At 38.8% G+C, this 27,769-nt stretch overlaps 1 protein-coding gene across 2 annotated transcripts in view; it reads right to left on the reverse strand.

The window, feature by feature from the left end:
• Positions 1-27,769, reverse strand: part of rspry1 (ring finger and SPRY domain containing 1) — a 58,782-nt gene that overhangs the window by 13,582 nt on the left and 17,431 nt on the right. For both annotated transcript variants that reach the window (XM_020513886.2, XM_048605694.1), the window contains exons 3-10: positions 26,665-26,777; positions 20,474-20,600; positions 17,588-17,646; positions 12,614-12,680; positions 9,999-10,130; positions 7,200-7,315; positions 1,285-1,428; positions 116-227 (exon numbers count right to left, since the gene is read on the reverse strand). In XM_020513886.2, the coding sequence (XP_020369475.1) occupies positions 116-227; positions 1,285-1,428; positions 7,200-7,315; positions 9,999-10,130; positions 12,614-12,680; positions 17,588-17,646; positions 20,474-20,600; positions 26,665-26,777 (870 nt within the window). The remainder of the gene's footprint in view (positions 1-115; positions 228-1,284; positions 1,429-7,199; positions 7,316-9,998; positions 10,131-12,613; positions 12,681-17,587; positions 17,647-20,473; positions 20,601-26,664; positions 26,778-27,769) is intronic.

The raw sequence follows: 27,769 nt of genomic DNA on the forward strand, positions 1-27,769 counted from the left end.
AAAGTGTATTCCAATTTTAACATTAGTAAATTATGCACAAATTCCAGTTTATAGTAATGAAAACTACATTATAAAAGTGTTAGTATGCTGGTCTGAGCAGCACTTATCACATTACCTTCTTTCCAGCAAGGGTGGATGTGTGGTTCACTTCTGGCATTATACCAAATCAGCTGCCGGCAGCCATCATATGCACATGAATATTCATCATCTCCAATCCCATAACCCTCCTGTAAAAGAACAGTTAAAAGTAGATTTATTTTAGTTAGTTAAGAGAATAAATTATTTCAGTGCAACCCAGGAAACACCTTCAAAACAATTTATGGTCAGGTTTAGTACAGTTGTTAAAAAAAAAGACAAAAGACATACTAAATATTAGATAGCAAGAATCCAGGAGATTTCAGTCAGGTAAATTTGATCCAAGAGTGAGGACTGTATATATAAGTGACAGATTGCATTTACTTTTGTGGCAAACAAAAAGTGATTCTATGCCTCAATTTATCCAAACCAGAAAATCCAGTTTAGATTCAAATGTATTTCCCCAAATCTGAATTAGGATAATAGGAGGCTATTCAGATACCCTCAAGCAGAAATAATAAACTGAAAAGGTCATAACCGTCAGCTGAACTTTTTGGAAGGTGCATATATGGACACTCAAGCAGGTCTGGATTGGGTTGGGTTTGACTGTGCAACATTCTTACCAGCTGCAACTGAGCAATCTGCAGTGGGGGTGATAAGTCATCAAATTACCAACACTCAGTGAGTGTGCCTCTGTTACTCAATATATGAATTGATTCACAACATTTTATCTACAGAAATCTAGCAGTGCCATCTATGGGAATTTCTTAGCTGCATATCAAAACTTAGAAGGTAAGAAATACAAAATTAAAAAAAAAAAGAGCGATAACAAGGTGTAGAGCTGGATGAACATAGCAGGCCAAGCAGCATCAGAGGAGTAGAAAGGCTGACATTTCGGGCCTAGACCCTTCTTCAGAAGTGGTTTTTCCAGAGGGAGGAGGGTAACTTCTTCAGGGTAGGCATCCTTAGAAGAGGCTTCGCAGTGGGGTTAAAAAATTGTTTCAGAGATAATAGGAACTGCAGATGCTGGAGAATCTGAGATAACAAGGTGTCGAGCTGGATGAACACAGCAGGCCAAGCAGCAGAGGAGCAGGAAGGCTGACGTTTTGGGCCTAGACCGTCGTTATCTCAGATTCTCCAGCATCTGCAGTTCCTACTTTCTACGAAAGAGAGAGAGTCTGGTTCACTTAAAGTATTCCCATTACTTACATGATTAAGAAATTTACTATCCTTGGTCGCCCAACCAATCTGCATTACACCAGAAGTGATCACAGTTACTTCATAGTACCATACTCCAGAATCTACACAGAATGTACACCGCACACTCTCAAACGAGGATGCATCACATCGAGCCTGCAAGAAAATAAAACACAATCGAACTTTTATGTAATACCTGACAAAAATTTAAGCAGAGTTTTGCATACTAAATCACAATATATGAGTGAAATTGGAATTCAAAGAGGGAGGAAGTGATGTTTCAGTTGTACAATACATTGAACATTAAATAATTGGGATCTGAACAGTTTTAAGATTGTATCACTTCTCTAAGACAATGCAGATTCACTAAAATCACACCAGAACTTAAAGATTAAATTGGCAGATCAAGTCACACAAAGTTGGACTGTACTTTCAACTTGGAAAGAGGAAAGCAATCTAAAAATCAGGTGTCAAAACAGCAAAGGGATGAGAAAGATGGCACTTGCAGAGAAACTATTTCCTTTGAAAGGAGAATCCAAAAAAAAAAAAAAAAAAAAAAAAAGAGTAATCATAAAATTTGAGGTGATGGAAAAGTCAGGAAGTAGGTTCCCACATAACTGGGATAGGAAAGAGAAAGACAAGTCCCAAGCCCAAACGGAAACTTAAAAGTGAGATCAAGAGAATTTTGCAAGGCAAGGGTAAAAATGGATTAAACAGAGGTACAGATCTAAAATGACATTTTTTTGAGCAGTACACTTCTGTTCCTCTATTTTTGAAACGCATCAGCCCAAAGTCACAAGTTTAGTTTACAAGATTAAATGAAAAGTATCAAATTTTCATGCATGAAAATCTGCATTACAAATTCAGCAAACTGTTTCAGTATCCAAATAGATCCTTCAACTAAATGTTTTAATATTGAAGCTGTGTAAATTGGTCCAAATTCTAGGGGCAATGGATCATATTGTTAATTCACTGAACCAAATGAATGAAGAACACCTCAGCAACCCAAGTCCCATTCAATTCTTGTCACTATTAACCCAATGTGAATTCTTTGCCAAAAAAAAAAAACCTCAATCTATAAGAGGACATTGTTTATCCAATCCATTTCAGAAATGTTGTCGCGATAAACTGCTCCCATAGCTCTGGCCTCAAGCACAAAAGTATAAAATACTTTGAAGGTCAACAACTATTAGTTACACTTAAAGAAACAGCATCAATAAAGTTGCTTTGTCCTGGCATGCAAGTAGGGGCCATGGCAAATTTAGACCATGGAGTTGTAAACACCCCAAACCAAAAAAAGTCTACATTTACAATGTCAGATCATTTTAAGGCTGAACTGTTTGGTTGTACAAGCTTCAACCATTGTCCACTTCATCACATCTTCATAATTCTGAGAGCAGGTTTCAGACTAGAGTCAACGTGCTAAAAGGCAGTTCATTTATTTAGTATTAGGTCTACAGTTCAGTTGGTTGCAATGTAGTGTGACACCAACAGCGTGTAATTGGTAACAAGAATCCTAACTAAGATCTTCCTCCTGACACCAGGGAGTAAATGATATTAACATTCTTTTAAATGCCTTGCCAAGATCAGTTAAAAGACTGGAGATCAAACCGAAGAGCTTGTTTGCACGACGATGTACTACAGCATGTGATACAATTACTTTATCACATCAGGGTATAAAATAAACAGAGATAGCATTAACCAGAAGGATCCACTAGTAGACATTAATAGATTTAGGTATGATTTATGCTTTATTCACCCAGTGTAAAAATGATCCTTTCCAAACGAAACTGACAAAAATTCAAATTGGACAAACAAAATAAATGAACCAAGCATTCCCCAGGGAGAAAGACCAGGGACCATACAGATAAAGCTGACAGGTTACAGTTTGGAGTAATGTACAGAATATGTTATGTCAGTTTGCTGAATGTTGCTATGCATACATATTTCCATTTTTATGAATAAAACCCAACAGCAACTATGTGCATAATACTGGAAATAAATTGAAAGGAAACTTGAATTTAAAGAATTTCACCCTCACTAGAACAATTCTATCCAGACCAAAGTAAGTTTGTGGTCAGTGTGCACTTTAATACTTCCTTACAAGTGTTAAATCCAGAATAAAGATTCTTAAGAATAGGCCCATTGAAAGTGAAAGTTTGAATTGGATTGGAACTTGCCATTGAAAATTCAGATCAATGAACTGTCAATGGGGTTACAGAATAATGTTTCAATGAACAAAAATGAGAAAAATTGGCGAAAGCAGCACGAGGTGAACTCCAAGTACTAGTTACATCAACCAGTTTAATTAACATTTCACATAGGTTTTTGTAAACCTATCAAGCTGCAAGCTGGCCCCACCACAAAATTGGCCACGCATCACAAGCGAATTTATCAGTATACAAGTTTCCTCAAATTGTGCCCGTTCCCAATCCTTCAAAGAGGCTCCTAACCTTAAGAATATTCTGACATTTTAAAAAAAAAGCATGCTAGTACCTTGAAGTTAAAAATTTTGAAAAATTATTTTAAACTACCAGTACATAATGAAACTCTACAGTTCTGCAGAATTTTTTGTTGAAAAAAGGTTACTTTCAGTTCTTTAAAAATCAGTACACTCATGGCATTAACAAAACTGAGTTGGATTACCACTCTTAGTTTTGTTCATTTTTCTCTACCATGAAAAAATGTTTTTAAATGGCACCTGATTGCATTGGTTCATGCAAGATCAAAACGTGCTTATGGAAATGAATCAGAGTGGAAACCTGAAAGCCTAAATGAGAGCTTCATCTCAGAAGTACAATTTGTACCCAGACACTCAATTATGTCCACATGCAAATCCTACCACGCAGTCTTCAGGTGATCATTTAATTCAATTCTTTTGTTCCCTTCAAGGCTCTATCTGGAATTTGCGGAGGTGTTTTTAATATATAATCAAATGGACAGGATTTCATTTAATTTTATTGTTGTCACAGATACAGTGAAGTGTCGTTTTGCGTGTTCTACAAGGAGATCATACTATAGAACATGCACCAGTATAGTAGAACAGCGTACAGCATACAGTGTTACAGCTGCAGAGAAAGTACAGTGCAAGAGCGTGAGGGGCGGGGAAGCTGTTCTTGAATCTGTTGGTATGTACATTCAGACTTCTGTATCTCGAGATGGAAAGAGAGTATATAACATGGTGGGAGGGGTCTTTGATTATCATAGAATCTCTGGCCATTTAGCCCAGAGTCCACACTGACCCTCCATAGGGCATTCCACCAAGACCTGTCCCCCCTAGTCTATCTCTATGATTATGTTGGTTGCTTTCCTGATGAAGAAGTGGGAGGTAAAGATGGAGTCAATGGACGCAAGGCTGGTTTGAGAGATGAACTGGATTATGCTCATGACTCTAATCTCTTGCGGCCTTGGGAACAGCAGCTGCCGTACCATGCTATGTTGCATCCGGATAGGGTGCTTTCTATGGTGCTCCTATAAAAATTGGTAGGAGTTTTTGTGGATATGACAAATTTCCTTAGCCTTCTGAGGAAGTAGAGACGTTGTTCTGCTTTCTTGACCGTCGTGTTGACTTTGGTGGACCAGGACAGATTGTTGGTGATCATCACGCGCATCACTTGACGCTCTTGACCATCTATCTCATTACTACTGATGCTGACAGGAGCGTGCCCTACACTCAGTTTCCTGAAATCAATGAACAACTCCTTTGTTTTGCCGATATTGGAGAGATTGTCATCTTTATACCATACCCCTGAGCGTTCAACTGCTTTCCTTGTACTCTCTCATGTTGTTTGAGATCCGATCTACAATGGTAGTGTCATCAAACTCAAATGAGAGTTGTAGCGGAATTTGGCCACAGTCGTGAGTGTACAAGGAGTACAGTAAGGGAGCTGAGTACGCAGCCTTGTGGGGCAGTGACGTTGAGGATTATCGTGGAGGAGGAGGTACTGTTGCCTATACTTACTGTTTGCGGAAAATCGAGGGTTCAGTCACAGAGGGAGAGCTGACACCTAGATCTCAGAGTTTGGTTTGAATTGTGGTGTTGAAGGCAGAGCTGTAATCAATACGTAGGAGCCGGACATAGGTATTCTTGTTATCCACATGTTCCAGGGACGAGTGTTGGATCAGGAAGATAGCATATGCTGTGGACCTTTTGTGCTGGTAGGCAAACTGCAAAGGATCAAGGCAACTCTGGTAGACTGGGGTTGATGTGAGCCTTGACCAACCTCTTGAAGCACTTTATAACTACGGCAATCAGAGCCACTGGGCAGTAGTCATCGAGGCATGCTGTAGTATCTTTCTTTGGCACAGGGACAAGGGTGGTCTCCTTAAAGCAGGTCGAAACTTCAAATTTAACTAGCAGACATTAGAGATGTCAGCCAATACTCCCACCAACTGGTCCACACAGGATCCGAGTGCACAGCCAGGGACTCCGTCCAAGCCAGCCACTTTCCATGGGTTCACTTTCAAGGCAACCGATCTAACTTTGCGGCAGCGACCAAAGGTATGGGTGCATTGAGGCAGTTGGGACAGACGATATCGTTTCACTGACCTTCTTTTCAGAGCAAGCATAGAATACATTGAGCTCATCGGGTGGGGATGTAAAGAATTGCAGGCAGCAATACAACTTCGCTTTGCAGCCCGTTACGTAGTGTAAATCTTGCCACAAACAATGGCTGTCCACTTGGTTATTCTGGGTCTCAGGTGTAGTTTAGTATTGCCTTTTAGAGTTTTTGATGTCCTTGCAAAGGTTGCACCTAGGACTTACTGTATAGGTCAGGGTCGCCCAAACTGAAAGCCTCAGACTTGGACTTCAGTAGGGAGTGGAAATCCTGGTTAATGCATTGTTTCCGATTGAGGAACATTCAGACTTCTTGGGCATGCAGTCTTCTACACACTTACTAATGAAGTCTAGGAAAACCCCATGACTTTTGATTAGTATAATATGATAATGTTTTATTTAGCTTGGCTGTTTTCTCCCTCTTTGGCCGATTGTAAAGTCATGTTGATTACTTATATAATTGTTAATTTTTAAAAGTTCCATGATTCTTGATAATTCAAGGATTTTATACTCAATGCATGCATTTAGCAAATTATAAACAAAAATATTTTAAATCTCATTCAAATGTGCATTTGAAAATTTGGTTTGCTAATAGAATTAAAATACTAGTCAGTCTCAAATTGCAAAGTGCAAATAAACTGTTTTAAGCCTACAAGTGTGTCAAAGTACTGTAGGTTATCAGATACGATACAGTCATACAGCAGGGGAACAGACTCTTCCGTCCAACTCGTCCATGTCCATCCCAATCTGACCTAGTCCCATTTGTTAGCATTTGGCCTATATCCCTCTAAACTTTTCCAATTTATATACCCATCCCGATGTCTTCCAATGTTGTAATTGTACCAGCCTCCACAACTTCCTCTGGCAGCTCCACACACACACACACACACATAGCCCTCTGAAAAAGTTATCCCTCAGGTCCTTTTTAAATCTTTCCCCTCTCACCTTAAATCTGTGCCCTCTAGCTTTGGATGCTCCCACCCTAGCAAAGAGACCTTGGCTATTCACCAATTCATTGTGTTAACCAGTTAAAGATTCAACTTTAAGTACTGCATCTCTACTCGTCTCCATATGATTACTTGTGTAAAAGATGATTGATAACTATTTGTGCTTGTTAGACAATAACCAAGCCAATGTAAAATGATGCAGCATATTAAACATTGCATAAAATGCCTTTCCACAGAACCTTCTCCAAAATTCTATGCAGTTTATTAATCTCCATTCTATGTTTATTGGTATTGGCAACACATTGAATTTTGAGTGCCAACTTAAGTAAAATCCAGATTTCAGAAACCCCTAAAACCAGTAGGGGAACGGAAATGAATTCTAACGTAGCGGCTCATGGCAAATAACAAATACACATACTCACCTCCAGACCATCTGGTGAAATTTTGAGGTATTCACTAACATCATTGCTGTTCAACATAGCATTAATGTGACTGAGATTTACTTTTTCATAAGTGAACTGCCTTTTCGGTTTCAAAACTGCATTTAAAAAAAAGCATAACAGATAACATTAAAAGGAAATAACATCTGCAGCATTATCATTTCTTCAACGGAGTAGCAAGATAGTATGTCACGTCCCTGGTGTGACAGGATGGCACTCAACTGAGCAGCTGCAGAGCACCATGGTAGTATAATAGGTGGGGGTCAGGAGTAAGGGAGAAAGTTACAAAGTCTATAGCAGGGTTATGCATACCTATGAAAAACAACGTACAATGTGATTAACAAGACGGGCAGACTGCTCCCTGGCATTTGCTAAATATTGCACACAACTAGACACCTGGCTTGAAGCAGCAAAACTGGGGTGTGAACATATTCCTTTTTTTCTGAACATCTTGCATTTAGGAATTGACAAGAAAATGGATAGGGTAGCAGAATCGATTAAGGAGAGCATTGCACTGCTCAGGAAAGAGCATGTCCAGATGGGTCAAAGACAGAATCAATTTGGCTATACAGCAGGAACAGAAAACGTGCAATTATATTGGTCTATAGTCTACATCGAACACCGACAGCGGGAAAGACGTAGAGGAACTAAGGGCCCAAAGATATGGTTGTCAAATTTGCTGGTGTCACAAAAATAGGTAGGAAATTAAGTTGTGAAGAGGATACAAAAGAGGCTACAAAAAGATATTGATAGGGTAAGTGAATGGACAAAGATCTGGCAATGGAGTATAATGCAGGAAGATGTAAAACTGTCCATTTTGCAGGAAGAATAAAAAAAAGCACATCTAAAATGTGACAGACTGCAGATCACAGATGCGCAGGGATCTGGGTATCCATAACTGATGAGTCACCAAAGGTTAACATGCAGGAACAGCAAACAATTAAGAAAGCAAATAGACATTTTATTACAAGAGGAATTGAAGACAAGAGGAGGTGGTTTTCTTCAGTTGTACAGGTCATTGGTGTGACAGCATCTCAAGTACTCTGCGCAGTTCATGGTTAGAGCCGACATTTCATTATTTTAAACTTCATTCTTTGATCAATTTGGGTTTGGAGCTTTTAACAGGTAAGAGCCAAAGTTGACTTTGGGACCCCGGGTAAACCTTCTGTCAAAACAAAAACAAAACTAGTTTGTTCCCGAGGCCGGGCCTGGAAGTTAATTGCAGGTTAGTTTCCGACCAAGATTCTGCAGTTACCAGGCAAAAGCACTATGCTTAAACAAAAGCTAGCTATTAAGAGGCTAGTACCTGGGGATTGGTTCCAGCAAGTCTGGAAAAGAACTTACGTACAAACATATGGCAGAGGTTGAATGGTAACTTGGACCTAGTGGATGACACAGTCCGTTTGTCAGGGAGTGGTCAGAGTTTGGACTGGGTTTTGGACTGCGTTTTCAGTTTAAATAAAAGAATCTGGCTGTTGTGCTCCAGCATGTGGGATATGAAAGCTCCCTGCCTGACCTCCCGCGAGCCTCTTGGGAGCTCAGAGAATAAAGGTAGTAATACTTGTCTAAGGAAACTGTAAAGGTGACCCTGAAAACCATTTTGAAATTAAAAAGAAAAAAAAATCAACTAAGAAACCATCATCTATGCCTGTGGAACAATGCGTCATGAAAATCACATGTTATCTGGCCAGTAGTGTTTTTTTTCCCTCTTAAAATTTATCCCTTAATTGTCTGTCTTTTGTGAATGCGGGTGAAAACAAAGGTGTGTGTGTTTATGGCACAGACCGATTACATTACTTTGTCGTCTAATTTTGCTCTGTTAAAGTTACAATACTGTTAATATATTGTCAAATCTTTGGTTTAAGATACGAAGCAGTGCCTGGAATTTATTATTCGTAGAGTCTGGGATTAGTTATTCAAAAGTATGGTTAGGAACCAATGGCATCAATTGAGGGTCTTTGAAGGTTTTCATTTTACTGTGTTGTGAATATAGACATAGAAAGACCGATCTGGCTCAGTTATTTGTCTCTGTGTCGTAACCACTGGAGTCAGTTCAAAGGGGGTTAACTAGACTAATACCTTGGTTGGGCAAGTTGTTTTACAAGGAAAGACTGAATACGCTTGGCTTCTATCTGTTGGAGTTTAAAAGGGTAACAGGCATTTTGATGGAAAGATACAAAATCCTGAAGGGTCTTGACAGTCTACACACAGAACATTTCCTTTGATGCGAGAAATTACAACAATAGCTCACTCTAATAATCAGGTCATCCGTTAAAAACAAAGTTGAGGCAATTCCCTGACAGAACAGCTTTATAGGTCTAACGGGCCTTGACCTTTACCATTGTGTGGGACAACGTGGATGGACTAGCGAGTTTTGTCTGACACTGCATATTTCTAAGATGCATCAGGTTACAATTTGTTCCTTCGATATTATCTGATTTCCATCAAATTTTATTCCATGAATTTTATTAGAATTCAACTTGCAGCAGCAAGAATTTTTTAATTGACATTGAAGGGGGAAATAGGGAAAGAGAGGGCTTCATTGGAGCCTGTATTGTACAGAATTCAAGGAAATCAGTGGATCAAGTCATAATATTCAGTTACCCCTTCAAACCCCTGCAGTAAGGGATAATAACTTTGCAACCTGTAATTCTACTCATTTAAAAAAAGTGACTACGATGATTTTACAGCCTATAAAGAAATGACAAATTACAAGTATCCCATCTGAATATTGCCAAATACTTTAGTTTGTGTTAAATGAGCACAAAATTTCAAACTTACATAAATTATCCAGGCTCCACTGTGCACAGAAGCCAACCTGCCGTTTGAGGTAATCTGAATGATTTACCCAAGACTCCAACATAAGTAGCTGATCACTAATACATGACTCAGAGACTGTTAATTTATTTTCACCTGTAATTAAAAGTTGTATAATTTCATTAAATACCTGCTGTTGGTAATTAATTCAAGTAATAAAAGATGCATTCCTTGCCCACATGAACATTTGCACTAATAATGCTTGTAGCTACATAAATCAGGTGTGAATTACACAGTAAACAGAACTGGTTTTCAAATTTTAAGAAAAACTAGCTCAAACAGTTCGACTACAATGTATAAACAATCTGTATGCTACTTCAAATCCTTATTCAATATTCAAAATATTGGGTACTACCAATAGTTAAGGCTGAGCTTATATTAAACATAGAAATGGTGTTAAGATCACTCCTGGGAGATCTATGCAGAAGTACATCTTCAATTCTAAAAAGGCATACTAGCACGGGGAAAATACAAAAACAAATGAACCAAAACAGAAAAACTCTGGTTATGAAAGATGATCTGATAATTTCCTTCACAATTTTAAAGACTAAAAAAAAAAGATTAGAGCTGAGACGTTGTGATTTGCTTTCAAAAAAAAAAAAAAACAAAAAACAAAAACAAACGGACAGCAGGCTGTTCAATGTTCCTCAACTACACAGTCAGTAGTGACCAGCTGAACAGAAGTCCACATCCACGCCTCAGTGATATTATAGTGCAGACAGAGTTAACAAAGTGAAACGTCAGCTTATCAGTGGAAGAAAGTAACACTCTGAGCTGCTGGTCAAGCGGATTAACTGACAGCTCTTGCAGTCTTGGCAGAGCAAATAGCATGTTACTGGTATTGTAGGAAGGCTGCCATGGAACTTGATCCAAGGGAAGTCAGGACTATTTGGTGAGGATGGATGAGCATCTTTTGGCCGGGGGGGGGGGGGGGGGGGGAGGGGTTTTATAGTTCAGATATTGTGCAAGGAAACGGGCGGACTCTTATTTTAGGAGTGAGCAATGGGCAAAGGGCGTACTGTTCTAATTGAAGTAGCACACCTTTCTTCGAGTTGAACGAAAAGCAGGCCACACTCTTCCAGCTGTCTGTGAAGCACTGGGACCAACTAAGCTTTTAAACAAGCTTAAAATGACCCTAATTATTTATCTATGGGAGACAGGCTGTTGTTTCCAACTCTTGCCCAGACCTCATTCTTTTTTAAAATAATGGAAAGAAAGACGTGGTGGGCTAGTCATGAATGACTCATGCCTCTTACTGAAAACCAGCAAAGCTACCTCACAGTGCCAGGGACCAGAGTGCGATTTCACCCTCGGGCGACTGTGTATGGAATTTGCATGTTCTCCCCGTGTCCGTGGGGGCTTCGGCCGGGTGCTCCGGTTTCGTCCCACAGTCCAAGATGTGCAGGTTAGGCGGATTGGCCTGCTAGACTGCCCATCGTATCCAGTGATGTGTGGGTGGGGGGGGGGTCACAGAGAAAGGGTAGGGGGATGGGTCTGGGTGGGATCTTCTGAGGGTCGGCATGGACTTGATGGGCTGAAGGGCCTGTTCCCCCACTTGGGGATTCTATGATTCTGACAGTGAGGAAAAAGTACAAGGGATTCAGGTAAAATTTTATTTTGTAGCATGCTACCAGGTAGAGGCAGAACACACATTAGACAGTCAGCCTTACGAAGATTCCATGATACTTTAAAGATAATTGTTGGATTAGATTATTTATCCTGAAAGTTGCAAATATTTAAAAGAAAAAAAAAATAATGCCTGTCTGGTAAAGTCATCTGTTTACGAAACTTCAGGCCATCGATAAAGGTTGAAGAAAAAGGAAAAACTATTTTCTTTAGACTATACATAAACCTAGGCAACTTTCTATTGAACCCAAATAGATATATCAATATGGTTCTAAAGGGGGGCCAGAACTAAGACATGAATTAATGTTTATTACTCAGGCCGTGACTAGGTGCTACCAATTCATTGTGTTAATTTTACGTGTTTGAGCAGTGGTTGTTCTTCCTTACCAAACTAAAGAACTTGTTAACTGATTGGACATCTTCCTCAATGTTTGATCACACAGCGTTTGAGGAAGCCTACATACTTTTACTGCAAAATGACGAGTTTTACAGCCTTAGTCCACAACCTAACTTTTCAAACAAGACCGTGGGAAAAACCAGCTAAGAAATTACAGAATATTATGCAGGCAGCAAGGGGCTGAGACATTTAGACTAGATCCCTAAATGCTGTTAGCTATAACAGATGCTTTGGTCCCAAGCACTACATGCAGACTTGAGCACAAAAGTACAGTTTTCTTGAGTCACAGTCTGTAGTGCATAGGACAGCAACCTTCGATCTTGGGAGAATTCTGCATACATCCAGGAGGGCTGAAAACCTGACTAAACTCAGCTACTCTTGAAAATGGAAAACATGATGATTTAGGACAATGTAAATGGAATCTGAATAGCAAGTTAATACATTACAATATTGCCAACTATTTAAAAGCAGGTTTACTTTGAAAAATTACCTTACTACTACACTTTTACAAGGTTCCACCTCTATATAGGTGTTCATTTCTACACAGCAAACTTACTTGTTTGTGCAAACTTTTCCAGGGCTATGAGGGAGAAAAGCATGACCATGGGGTGAGACTGCACACTCTGCAATATTAAAGAATCAAAAATTAAACAAATTCATATAGTTTTAACTGTTTTGCCACAAGTTATTTTGAAAGTGTATTTTGAATAAACTAGGGACTTTGTAGGTTGTGCAGAACACTTTTGTTGGCAAAGGCAATGCAAGCAGAAAATAGATTTTCATACTTTGAGTCTGGTATCAAGCATAAAACTAAATTAACTTGAAAACTGACTTTTTTCAATAATGTGCAATTTGGACAGCCTGAAACATTTCAGAATCACCAAAAGACCTATTTTTAGAAAGTCAATTTTTAAAGAGATGTTTAAATTTAAAAAAGGTCGTGCTGATCAACTCAATTATCACAACTTTTATATCTCGTCAAAAATTGAACCAAATTCCACCGGTTGATCCTTAAGCACATATTCATAACCATTTAAAAACAAGCAAGGTGGGAGAAACTTTCAAAACAGCATCTTGAAGTTCATTACGGCTCTGCAGGTGGTTCTAATCGTAAAAGTGAATATATAAAGTCACAATAAGAGCTCTTGTGGTGCTGTGGCAGTGTCCCTACCTCTGGACAAGTTCACACAGAAAGTATCTAAAACGTTATTATAGGTCGACCTCAAATGATAAAATTACTCCGTTTAAAGTTAACTGTAGCCTTAAAATAAAATCAGTTAAGTTGACTTGAAAGCAATATTGTTAAGTAAGTCTTCAGGAATGATATTCAGAGGCTAAAAGAAAAAGGAGAACAACATGGACATCTAGACCAGTAATAGTCAGAGTCCCAGAGAACGATAGGCTCCTCTAAAGATGCACATGACTGGAGGCAAGTCTAATCCAAGAGTCACCATGCCTCTGGTGAGATCAAGCAGATGGGATCTTCAAAGTGTCTAGAATAAAGGAACAGAACATGTGCTGATGGTATCATTCTGCATCACAAAGCAGCCATTCAGCGTACTGACCCCTAACAGGGCACACATCAAGCTTTTTTTAAAACCATTCAGACAGGCCACTTAACCCCTCCATTCAATATCATCTGCAACTTAAATCCATATGAAAATCTTAAAAAGCAGGAATATTGTGGCAAAAACAAAGTTCTAAATAGGAGCTTTAAAACTGACAATTCATCAAACATTAACTACCTTTTGCAGCAGAGGTCCAAACTTATATTAGTGTACAAAACCTGACTAAACTTTACACTGAAGGATGTGGCTGTAACATCTAGAGACTCCAATCCAGATGGATTCTCCAGTGGAAATAGTTTGTCTATTTCCTTTAATATTTTTGACAATCAAATAGCCCCAATCCTCTAAATTCCAGGAAATACTGCATGTATTTGTGTAACCTGACTTTGCAATTTAACCTGGGAATCCAAGCATCATCTGGTAAACCTTTCCTGCAGTCTCTTGAAGGGCAATACATCTTCCCCAAGACATAATGGCCAGAAAAGCTCCCAATACTTCAGATATGGTCTATCTGATGAGTGAAGGTCCTGCTGCCCAAGAATTGAAAGGGCAAAACTGCTCTAGTGACTTTATTTATGAAGAAGCTGCAGAGTTAACATTGCATTTCAATTATTCCTTTTCAGTTACATCAACCAGCCAATCTACAAATATCCATTAACAGACAAAAATCCCATTGCCTTGTCTGCTAAAGAACTATTGATCAAGTTGTTTCAAGTTACAAAACAGCAATTAAGTAAGGCTTTATCAGTCTTAAAAGATGTGGCAAAAGTGTAATTTTTTAGCTACTGCATAAAAAATTGAGAACAGTTCTCAAGGACAGCATATAATGGCACGCGGGGAAACCAAAGCAGAACAAACACTACTGCAAATAATCAAATGTTATTGTGCAAAAGCTTAGTGATTCAATTCAGAAACTAACACAGCTAACATGTTGGTAACTCTGTATGCAGTCCACATCAAGGCAGGGTGCTCAAGTGCAGCACAGTAAATCATTGACAACAGAAAGCTCCTGAATACTGTAGGAAAGCTCATTAACGGTGCACCATTATTTACTTTAGTAAAAAAAAAATCGTGTGTCGAAACTAAACACCAGATTAGAAAAAGATTCCTTCTCCAGTGGACTGTTTAACTATGCTTAACTTCAATTCTTCACAGTACACCCTTCATTCAGTTTTTCAGAGTACGATGCTATAATCTGGCTGCCATGTCAGAAAAATATAGTGACCCTATAAATCTCAACTGTAAAGTCTGCAATACGGATCAGAAATAAGAAGTTAGAGGGAATTAGGGGAAAACAGAATAAACTTGGGCTGTTTTTCACTAATGGAGGTCTTTAGAACTTTTGGTAGTTCAATAAGGATGCTTTGATAGAAAAAGCATTTCAGTTGAGAGAGAGTCCGAGACTGGGGTCATAAATGTGACTTCAGAGGCAACTTCTTTGAATGTTTTGAATCTGGATTTTGCCATCACAAGCAGCAAATAAACAAATAGTTGTACAGCATAAAGGCCTTTAAAAGGAAAATTAGCCAAATCCGTGAGGGAAGGGAGAAAGAGGGTATGTTGACCAGTGTCAAACGGAACCTTATGTGAAGCTAAAATACAGAAAACAGGAACACGAGTAGATCATTCCCATTTGGCCCTTCATGCTGCTCCACCATTTAATATCATGGCTAGTCTTCCACCTCAGCATCTTGTTCCCACTTTCTCCTCCTTCCCTTTGATACCTTTAGACCCCAGAACTATAAACTGTTTCTTGAAATCATTCAATGTTTTTGCCTTAACTACTTTGCGGTAGGAAATGCAACAGGCTCACCCACTCTTGGGTGAAGAGATTTCTCCTCGTCCCAGTGATGAATGGCCTACTCTACATCCTTAAACTGTGATCCCTGGTTCTGGACTCCTTGGTGCACAAGAACATCCTTCCTGTATTTTAACCTTCTGTCTAGTCATGTTAGAATTTTATAGATTTGCTGCTGCAGTCCTAAAATTGGACAATGTGGTAGTTGACCACCTTAGGAGTAATTAGGGATAGGTATTAGAGTTAGTGAAGCCAGCAATACCCACAATCCACAAACAAAAATTCAATATACCTGTAGGACCATATGGTCTGCTTTGAGAACTTTTTTGTATGCTTTCAGCACACCAACTTTTACGCAGATTCTTTCTGCATTATGCTAAACTTGTGGATATGTTTCTTTTAAAAAGATGAAACATTACTTAATAGAATGTTCAAGCATTTTTGTAATTATGCTTGTACTCTCAGCAGCTAACTTCATACAAAAAAACCCTTATTGGGGTGCCAAGAATTTAAAACGCTTTTGGAAACTTAATACTGAATCCTCACTCAAATTTTATACTTAGTTTCCAGTGAAAAATGCAGAATGCACTATATTTAGAGGCACACAATAGCACTATTTCAACAGGTTGAATGATACTGTCATAATAGCAGAAGTGTTTCACAAGGAATGCACAAATATTTGGTTGCAGATGAGCAGCCACATTTCTTTAAATTCAAAGTGTACTTAAGTAAACATGCTGTATACTTGATACTTGTGGGCCAAATGACCCATTTTTAACAGGTCTATGCCAGACACCTCATTCCAGCTTTCTTCATCTCATCAACCCATTCCACCATTCATTATTCTCTACTACACTTACCTTCATTTCCCATAACTCTCAACAAATTCATACAATTACAAATTCCACATTTTACCACAGAATAAAGAAATATGTAACTCCTTACTGCCTTATTCAATTGACCAGTACATTCATGAGTTCAAGATTCCCACTCTCAAAACCTATCTACATGAATCTACAAGGCTCATGAAACCATCTATTCAGAGAAATGAGCCTCAGCTGCTTTACCATTGCCTGATGGTAATAACCCTTCTGTTCTGATATTACTTGTGAATCTCCTTTTGTTCCATTACTTGCTTCAATAATTGAGCCCAAATTGCAGCAAAGAACTGGAGTACTAATTTAGCAAAATTCTCTAATCAGCAGCTGGCTGTTAAGATTATGAACTAAAGGTTGACATCACTCCAACCATTCTGAGAGATTAATGACTTTAATTGCATTCAGTTAACCAACATTTTTTGGTTAATTTTCTGGTTACCAAATGTTCAATGCCCAAGAAACTAATGAATTCTGTATGAACCACCCTACAAGTCAACAGATTTTTCCTTGTGAGATGACGATATTGAACATCCAAGTAACAGACTGCTTTCAAAATTAAATTTTCTTGGTGTCAAAAAGCAGACTGTAGAAGAAGTTGAAGAGAAGTGTAATCCCTGCCCAAAAGACAGCATCAGCATCACCAAAGAATTGCTGCTGCATCAACCACAGGAGGCACTGCAGAATCTCAGAATTACAAGTAGCAAACTCCTTCCCCATAAACCTTGCCAGCAAGAATACAACCCAAAGATACAGGAGCAGAAATAGGCCTTTCAGCCCACTGAATCTGCCCTGCCGTTCGATCATGGCTAATGTTTCTCAACCCCATTATCAAGCACTACATCATCACTGGGTCAACAATTGCAATGACAACAGCAGTTTAGGACAGCCCACTACCATGTGTCTTTGAACTCTGCATTCCTCTAGCACTTGTTTCTTGCACATCCTCCAACCATGGCATTTGAGCCTTCAGCAGTCTGGGCCTCAAGTTCGAATTCTTTCCCAAAACCTCTTCATCTCTGTTTTAGACACTTCTAACTCAACTCCTTGATCAAAATTTAATCAGCTATCCTAAATGTCTCCTTTGTCGATTGGATGTACGTGATATGTATTTTGGGTTCATGCTATTGATCCATGACAGTCTTAAAAAGTACAAAGATGATCCAAAAACAGCAAGTATCACAAATAAAAACAACTCGTTGACCCAACAATTTGTTCATACTTAGAGGTTTATAGTTTTCAGTAATTTGACTCAAGATATCTACTACACCTATACTTCTAATACTCACCAAACTTTCCAGTAAATATTCCAATGTTCCTGGACTGAGAAGACCTATGCTGGCAGGACCTAGAAATGTTACAAGCTGGATTAGACAATTTGCAGCCTTTCCACAGGAATCAGAGTGATATCACTGAAAAATTAATCAGAATTGCTCTTAAAATATCATGATGTTTTGAAGAAATGCACAATATTTCGAAAGTTGCGTATTTCTGTTTCCAGACCTGCCAATTAAATGCTTTGATAAAGAACACAATTTTGATTTGTATTCAATCAAAATGTTCACTACCCTCACAACATATCAAGTAAATAGGGACATAACATGACCCAACTTACTCCACCTGTGTTGCAAGAACTCTTCTGGCAGTACAATGCCCATTACAGCTCCAGTTGCATCTATACCTTTGTCTACAGTACCAGAAGCACACAAAATTTTACGTACACAGGAGTTTCAATTTACAAAAGAAAAAACATGCAAGTACTTTTGGTGATGTGTTCTTCACAATCAGAACAACCTTTGAAATACAAGAACAACCTTCAGCAAATGAATGAAAACATTCCTGGCATGCTTTTTCTCCTCCCATTCTATTCATTATTCATCGTTTGGATTTGAGCACCATTTGGAAAGGCTGCCATTTACTATCCATTATGACATTGTGCTTAATGACCTTTCTTAACCGTTCTAAAAGGTATAAAGATGCTCTCACTGTTCTGGTTATTCTTTGTATGTGTATGATTGGCTTGGTGGATTATTTCAGAATTGCTAAGCTGGAGTGGCAACTGACAACCTGGAGAAAACAATGTTAAACCTGCTGCTTCTCCAACTTGCTCTTTGCTGCCAAAACCAATTAGCAATTTTAAATCAAGGCTGTTGAGTAGCATTAAAATATAATTCAATTTTTTTAAAAAAGAAAGCTGTAAAAGGTTAAGAGTTTGACAATTTAACAAGATACAGTGCAAAGCAGTAACCCTGCCCCCTCCAATAGTCCCAAATTAGAAAAGCTAGTTTTTTGTGGATCCTAACCTTTCTCCTGATATATTCTCACCTGGCTACTTCTCCTAGAAATCACAATCATTTGACAATGTTAACAATTCCATTACATTGTGTTCCTGCAAATATCATGTACACAACATACAAACTCATCGATATGTAAAGCTATATACAATGAAGATTTAAAATGCAAAACTATACAAGGCATCATGTCAACAGTGGTGATAGTGGTGATCATTATTAGGTGGTGCCAAACAGTTTTAGTATCATGTGTGCTGCAGTAGGAACTTCTGTCCCATCCATCCTTTTCAGATGGAGAAGATTTTCTGCACAATAATGGAAAATAAACTGTCTATTGATTTCCTTTTTGGATGTTTAAAAATCCCCTGTTCCTACTACTAACAATGGTATGAGACTCAGCAATACAGATCAGGAACATTCAATAATAAACAGAAGAAATGTAATCCACTCATCTTCAAAGATGTAACTATTCAGAAGGATAATGGGAATCCTCCAGATGCAGTACATTGACTTTCAGAAGGCATTTGATCAGGTGCTGCACAAGAAGGTGAATACACAAGGGAAAAATCACATAGGATTAGGGGTAATTAATTAGCTTGGGAGAGGTTTGGTTAAGCAACAGAAAGTAAGTCAGGATCTTTATTTGGATTAGAAATATGCAACTTGTGGGGAACCAGTGTTTGGTCCTTGGATCCCAACTACTTACAATCTATATTAAGTGACTTGGATATAGGGATACTAAGCATTTCAACCAAATTTGTAGATAACACTAAAATAGGTGGGGAAAGTAAGGTGCAATGAAGAAACAAGAAATTTGAAAATGGATATGGATGGGTTAGATGAATGGGCCAAACTTTGGCAAAAGGAGTTTAATGCAATTTAGGTGCGAGGTTATCCATTCTGGATGGAGGAATAGAAAGGCAACTAATGTAAATAGAGAGAAACTTCAGAGTCCTTCATTGCAGAGGGATCTGGGTATCTTTGTACAGGAGTTACAAAACTAGAACGCAGATACACAAGGAAGACAAATGGAATCTTGACGTTTATTGCTAAAGGAATAGAGTATAAAAGTAGAGAAGTGTGGCTGCAACTGTACAAAGCATTTGTAAGACTGCACCTGGAGTACGGCATACAATTTTGGTTCCCTTACTTGAGAAGGGATGTAGTTGTATTGGAAGCAGTTCTGAGGAGATTCCTTAGATTGATTCCAGAGATGAGGAATTTGTCTTATGAAGAGAGAGAGTAGTTTAGGCCTATAGTCTCACGCTCAGAAGAACAAAAAAAAAATCCAACTGAGGTATAAAAGATATTAAAAGGGGATTAACGAAATAACTATAGAGAGGATGTTTCTTCTTGTGGGGCAATGTAGAAGAACAGGTCATTGCTTTAGGATAAGGGGTAGCAGTTTTAAAAACACAGAGGTGGAGAAATGATATCTCTCAAAGGTCATGAATCTGTGGAACTCTACTCCAGAGTGTGTTAGACGCAGGGACATGGAGTAAATTTAAGGAAGATGACATTTTTATTTAGTAATTGGTTTAAAGGTTATGGACAGCAGGCAGGAAAGTGCAGTTGAGATCAGTCATGATTGTACTGCATGGCAGAGCAGGCTTAAGGGACCTAACTGCTTACTCTTGCCTTGCTCTCATTTTGTTGATCTTGGTAAAATTTCAAAACTACTTCACAGAATGCCACACTTGTTTATTGTCCAAATTAATTACACAAATCCTTCAGATGTTGCACTGTTTCATGTATCACCATTGATGATTAGATGCCCAGTTACTACATAATAGAACAGCGTTTATCTAAAAGATCGAAGTCAAATACATACAATTGCTTGTGTGTGACCAAGAAATTTAGGGCTAAAAGAATTGGTTGTCATACCTGCCAGCTTTTCAGCCAGGCATCCCAGTACTGCAGTAGTGTTACGGTGTTTAGCTGGATTGCAAGCATCTTGCTTAGCTAGAGATGCACTTAAGTTCAACATTTCCGACAGTTTCTGTAATGCATCCTTAAACAATAAAATTAAAAAGCCATTCAGTGCGCTTAAACATTCATTGTTCAGTTTAGTCTCTAAAAAAAAAAAAAAAAAAAAAAAAAAAAAACGACCTTGTACATCAAAACACAGCACTAAAAACTTTGTGGAAATATAGCTACTGGTCATGTTAATCACATTTTCTCTCATTTCCCTTAACTGCAAGTCACATTCAAATAAGGGCTAATCTTCTGCAAAAATAGAACTTTTTTTTAAAAATAAGCTGGACAAGGATTATGATTACTGTCTAAAGTCAGACCAATTTACAGAGTTTGATTACTTTTGCCCATTATTCTGTATTTACATGCAGTGTTCGTTTGGAAAAACAAACATTTGAATTGTAGGTAGCAGTCTACTTATGGTAGGTTTAACTTCAGACAGGGCAGGTTATCCCAAAGCAGGCTAAAATGATTAATTAAAATTCAAGGTTAGCTACCATGAGACCAAAATGAATACTGCTGCTCCTAAAACATTACTTGCTTACACCAACATCTGGTGGACGACAGCCACTTTATCTAAACTATGGAGTACAGGTCAAGTGAAAGCCTCAGTATTAACTCATTCTATTTAAGGTTACATTTAAATAGAAATGCTGATAACAGGAAGAAGAAAGTAAGAGTGAGGTAGCGGCATTGGGTAAATGTCAGTGATTTGCAATCCAAAACCCAAATATTATCATCTGAGAATCGTGTTCAAATCCCATCGTGGCAAATAGTAGCATTTGAATTCAGTAAACGTCTTTAGTAAAACACTGGCCTTACTGCAAGCAGATAACCACATCGATGGTTGTAAAAATGAATCAGGATCACTAATGTTTGTTGGAGAATCAGATCTGCCACTTTTACCTAGTCTGGCCTACATTTGATTCTGGACCCACAGCAATGTGGTTGACTATTAAATTGCCCTCTGCAATTTAAAGGAGAAACAATAAATATTGGCCTAGCCAGAGACATTCACATACAATGAATGAATTAGGGAAAAAGCAAATTATATATGCTTGCGGAAAATCAGAACTCAAATAAAAGGGACAGCAGCAATATAGACAATAAAAACAGTAAAGGGAGTAAAGATCAATGGTTTTTTTTGTGGTAGAAGGTTTGTCATGAAACTCCCAGGAGGTCAAGTGTGAGAGTCTTTGTTTCACCCGATGTATTGGTGATCTGGATCTTGGTATGCAGGGGAAAATTTAAACTAAAAAGTGGATCATACAAAACCTGGTGAGCAGATGAAATTCAATGCAGCAAAGTGGGAGATGATGCATTTTGGTGGGAAAAGCATGGATAGTCCGTATAAAACAAAGGGTACAACAGTTAGGGGGTTAGAGAAGCAGAGGGGCCTGTGTGTTTAACTGCACTGATCATTTAAAAAAAAAAGTGGTCTGACAGGTGGAGAGCACTATTAAAGCATACAGTATCCCAGACTTTATTAATAGGCCAGAGTAAGACACTTAGGTCACAGAGATGTACAGCACAGAAACAGACCCTTTGGTCCAACTTGTCCATACCGACCAGGTATCCTAAATTAATCTAGTCCCATTTGCCAGCATTTGGCCCATACCTCTCTAAATGCTTCCTATTCATGTATTCATTCAGATGCCTTTTAAATGTTGTAACTGTACCACCCTCCACCACTTCCTCTGGCAGCTCATTCCATACACGCACCACCCTGTGTGAAAATGTTGCCCCTTCGGTCCCTTTTACATTTTTCTCCTCTAACCTTAAACATATGACCTTAATTCTGGACTCCCCTACACTGGGGAAAGACCTTGGCGATTCACCATATCCATGCCCCTCAATTTTACAAACTTCTGCAAAGGTCATCCCTCAGGCTCCGATGCTCCAGGGAAATCAGCCCCAGCCTATTCAGCCTTATCCTATAGCTCAAAGACTCCAACCGTGGCAAAATCATTGTAAATCTTTTCTGATTCCGTTAAAGTTCAATGACATCTTTCCAAAGCAGGATATTGCTCAGCATTCCAAATGCCAGATTACAGAAAGGATGCAAACACGTTGGAGTGACTGCAGAAGCTTACAAGAATGATTCTGGTTTCAGGCATTAGACACTTCAATTAGGAGTCTAGATTGGAACGGTTGGATTTGTTCACATTGGAGAGAATAATAAGAGGAGGAGATTTTATTGAAGCTTTCAAAATCACAAGGAGCTTGATTTAAAATAAGGGAGAAATGCTCCCACTTGCATAACATTCACAATGAGACTGCACAGATTTAAAAAGAAGTGATTTGCGCAAGTCGTAAAAGGAGGAAAAACACATCTGCATAATAAATGGTTCAGTTCTGGACACCGCCTTGAAAAGCAGTGGAAGCACGTTCAGTCAAGGCATTCAAATTGACATTAGATCAATATGGAAATAGAAACATGTGCAGGGTTATGGGAAAAGACAGGAGATTGGTATTAAGTCCATTTGGAGCCAGAGCAGATAAAATGAGCTAAATGGTCTCTTTCTTTCTGTGCCGTAACACTTCTCACTGGAAGCATTGAAAGAGCAAGGAAAGAACAAAATCTTTCCTAATTATTTAACCAAAACAAATGCTGTGACAATGCTTCATCACACGCTTATAAAGTTATGGTGTCTACAAGAGAGACATTGGCACAATTGTAATGTTACTGCATTAACAATCCAGAGACACAGGCTAATGTTAGGCATAGACAAGCTCAAAAATCACTTAGCAGCTGGTGGAATCGGAAATTCAAATCAAGTCTGCAATACAAAGCTAATTTCAGTAATGGTGACCATGAAACTCATAAACCATTGAAAAAGCCCATATAATTCACCGATTAAGTCACATAGAATGTATTTGATAAGGAAACCTGCTAGGCTTACATTGTTTGGCCTGCAAAAAACACATTAATGTGTTCTACCTTCTGAAATGACCCAGCCAGACATAATTCAAAGCCAATTCAGGAAGAGCAACAAGTGCCAGCCTTGCTCGTGATACCAAGATCCCATTAGAGAACAGCAAATATTTAAGATGGTGCAAATGCAATGCACTTTAAAGTTTCTATACAATATTCCACTACTTTTTTAAAAAAGCAGACAGAATGTGCCTCATGTCACAATTAGATTAATTTCCATTTACAAGCTTTTTGGGGCAGCTTTCAATCTACATTGATTCCAACACAGGAGGCCATATAGGTTCTCAACAAGAACTTAGCTAATGCCAGCATTCTAAAGGATGGTCATTTGCCTATTTTCAACTGGTCACTTGTGTACAGAATTGTTTGTATGGTGCACACCAACTGCTCTGCTGTAGTGAAGCACCAGCGTGTCCCTGTACTCATTTTTTCCCCAGAGTTCAGTTACTAGTGGTGTACCTCAAGGATCTGTTTTGGGGCCACTGCTGTTTGTCATTTTTATAAATGACCTGGATGAGGGCATAGAAGGATGGGTTAGTAAATTTGCGGATGACACCAAAGTCGGTGGAGTTGTGGATAGTGCGGAAGGATGTTGCAGGTTACAGAGGGACATAGATAAGCTGCAGAGCTGGGCTGAGAGGTGGCAAATGGAGTTTAATGCGGAAAAGTGTGAAGTGATTCACTTTGGAAGGAATAACAGGAATACAGAGTACTGGGCTAATGGTAAGATCCTTGGTAGTATGGATGAGCAGAGAGATCTCGGTGTCCATGTGCATAGATCACTGAAAGTTGCCACCCAGGTTGATAGCGTTGTTAAGAAGGCGTACGGTGTGTTAGGTTTTATTGGTAGAGGGATTGAGTTTCGGAGCCATGAGGTCATGTTGCAGCTGTACAAAACTCTGGTGCGGCCGCACTTGGAGTATTGCGTACAGTTCTGGTCGCCGCATTATAGGAAGGATGTGGAAGCATTGGAAAGGGTGCAGAGGAGATTTACCAGGATGTTGCCTGGTATGGAGGGAAGGTCTTATGAGGAAAGGCTGAGGGTCTTGAGGCTGTTTTCGTTAGAGAGAAGAAGGTTAAGAGGTGACTTGATAGAGACATACAAGATGATCAGAGGATTAGATAGGGTGGACAGTGGGAGCCTTTTTCCTCGGATGGTGATGGCTAGCACGAGGGGACATAGCTTTAAATTGAGGGGTGATAGATATAGGACAGATGTCAGAGGTAGGTTCTTTACTCAGAGAGTAGTAATGGCATGGAATGCCCTGCCTGCAAAAATAGTTGACTCGCCAACTTTAAGGGCATTTAAATGATCATTGGATAAACATATGGATGATAATTGAATAGTGTAGGTTAGATGGGCTTCAGATTGGTTTCACAGGTCGGCGCAACATCGAGGGCCGAAGGGCCTGTACTGTGCTGTAATGTTCTAATGTTCCTGACAGTCACGTCCAGAGGCAAGACTGATTTTACAGCATTGAAATTCCTCACCAGAATGTTGGTTAGATTCGTGATGGAGTTCTTCAAAGTTGAAAATGTCTAAGCCCAAGGAAATAGGCTATTAAATGCAACTGTTTCTTTCAATTCCCACTCTTAAGTTAAATCTACAAGTGGGATAGATGCAAACTCTCTTTCGTGTTTGAGTACTATAAAGTAATGTTGTCAGGAACTGTATTTTTACCATGGGTTTTGAAATATTTCACATTGTGTGTACATAGTTTGGTTTATTTTTCCATCCTTTTGGCAATCCGAAAAATTTTTGTGCCTGCCCTCATTTAACAAAAAAGAGTACGATCTATCAAATCAGATTTCAATTTGGGAGCGGACCTGTCAAAAAATTACTTCAGCGGGGATCGTAGCACTTTTTTTTGAAAAAAAGAAAAAAAGTAAATGAGTTACCAGGCTCTCCAGCCCCATGTTTAAAGTTGCAAAAGAGGTCTACGCCCCTGTTCCCTCAATCACCCTAGGGACTGGTACATTAAATGAAAAATTTCCATGTTTATACATAGTTTGGTGGGTGGGATGATTTAACACGAGTTAATTTTGACAGATTTTAAAAGTTACCCATTCAATTCAATTGATATTGCTTATCTAATAACTAGGAAACATTTGGATTCAACTTTGATTTACATCATTAGTTTATAAAATACAATGCCTTTGGCAACAGCACATTCAGAGTAGTGCACACATTTTTGGTCTCTTATCGAAGGAGGGATATATTTTTTTGGAAGCAGTACAAACCGGATTGGTTTCTGGGATGAGAATCTTGCTGTACGATGACATAGGCTGAATTTACTCAGCCTATGCACATTGGAGTTTAAAAGGCAAGTAATCTTATTGACACGTACCAGATTCTGAAGAGGAGATTCATGCTTGTTATAAGTATTTCAAGGGTTAAGCTGCAGATCACGGTTAAATTGATTAAATGACCACACACAGACACCCACAACCATTTAAGGAAACAGGAAGGCTACTGCAGTAATGCCCGTACTCTGGGCCAGAAGATCTGGTTCAAGACCCATCTGCAATATTATACCATGTCTGAACAATTGATTTTGAAAAAATGCAAAGTAGTGGTACTGAGGGCTGTGGTCAGTCGTCAGTCAATAAACTCTCACAAAAAGGTGGGGGGGGGGGGGCATTGAAAAAGGAGACCTTGAGGTCTAATCTACAGACTTCGACCCAAGTCGACACTAGTTTACCTGGCAGGCAAATTTAGAACTTCGGAGCCGAGTGCCTGGTTGAGGAGGACTGGGGTTGTCGATAATTTAATCACTCATACAAGGAGAAACACATTTGTTCAAAGGCTCGAATGCTTCGAATCGTCATCTGTATGCTGTGGATCTCTAACCTTTGAATAAATTCAAAAGTCAGAGCAATTCTAGTTTATTAGGGGATCAAGAGATTATATGGAGTGCAAAGGAGATACATGATAAGCCGCAATAGTATTGAATAGTGCGGGTGGCTTTAGGGACCACATGGTCTACACTCTTAAATTCTATTTCTTTTGATGTCAAGCAACTTGACATCATCGCAGAACCCAAACATTTCTGATAATTTCACCCTTAAATAAAAAGGCTATTTGATACAAAGATTTGTTAAATATAAATTTAAAATAAAAGACAGGCAAGACAGAGAGCTACATGGCAAGTCATGCATCACTTACTTTGGTTGGCAGTGGACACTCATCGAGCAGTAAAGTAATGACAGCTGGCCCCAAAGGATCTTCTAGAGGAATAACTCTAATCAGGGACTGTACTACTTCCAACCAACCTTCGTCTATCACCAAGGAAAAAGAACAAACATTAGATTCAGTCCAAAATCCGTCAATGACTAGAGTAAACATACACTTCTTCAGAAAGTTCTTATTTCTGTACTAAAGTTGGAAATTCTTCCAGTAATAGGTGTTTAGAAAATTTTAGTTCAATCTTTATTGTACCCACAGCCCAATAAAAAAAGCGGTCTTTGAAGTTAAGAACAAATATGAAATAAACAACAATACATTGAACCAAACGTTATGTATTTGTTGACTTATAAATTTGCAGTTTTAACTTCCATTACAAGCAAATGTATTGATCCACATTCAAAACTCCTGGCACTGACTGTTATATGAAGTTGCGTTTTACCAACCAGTCCAAGGAATCACCCACTTAAATTCTGCACCATGCACTGATTGACAGCAACACACGAATTACGCCCTATATTAAATGCCATTAGTTTTCTCAACTATGAAACTTTAAACCCAATTTTCATACAAATCTTCCTGCTCCACTCCACAAATTGTAAGATCCAAGCATGACATCCATAAGGAATTTCAACAAACAGTCCATCAAAAAAATAACACTGGCACAACTTAATTAAACACAACTGACTGAACTGCATACTAATAAAGCCAGTTGTCTGACTCTTGGTTCAGTTAATGGAAGGTTGTATTTTACAAATTTTGTTTGAGGCAGCCAGCCAGGATTATTGATGAGGCAATGCATTTAATGTCATCTACGTAGACTTGAACAAGGCTTTTGAAAAGGTTCCTCATGACTAATCAAAAACTAAGAGCCCACGGGATCCAAAGAAATGTTGGATCCAAAACTTGCTGAGGGGCAGAAAGGAGAGCATGATGGCAGAAAGAAGATTCTGTGACTGAATGGGTGTCCTGGTGGGGCTCTACAGGGCACTGTTCTAGGGCCTTACTATTTGTATACAGTACAGTAATGAGTTGTACTCCAACATACGAGGCATGATCAAGAAATTAACAGAGGTGATAACTGGTA

The sequence above is a fragment of the Rhincodon typus genome, chromosome 15 (assembly GCF_021869965.1).
Source record: "Rhincodon typus isolate 14 chromosome 15, sRhiTyp1.1, whole genome shotgun sequence".
Taxonomy (NCBI): domain Eukaryota; kingdom Metazoa; phylum Chordata; class Chondrichthyes; order Orectolobiformes; family Rhincodontidae; genus Rhincodon; species Rhincodon typus.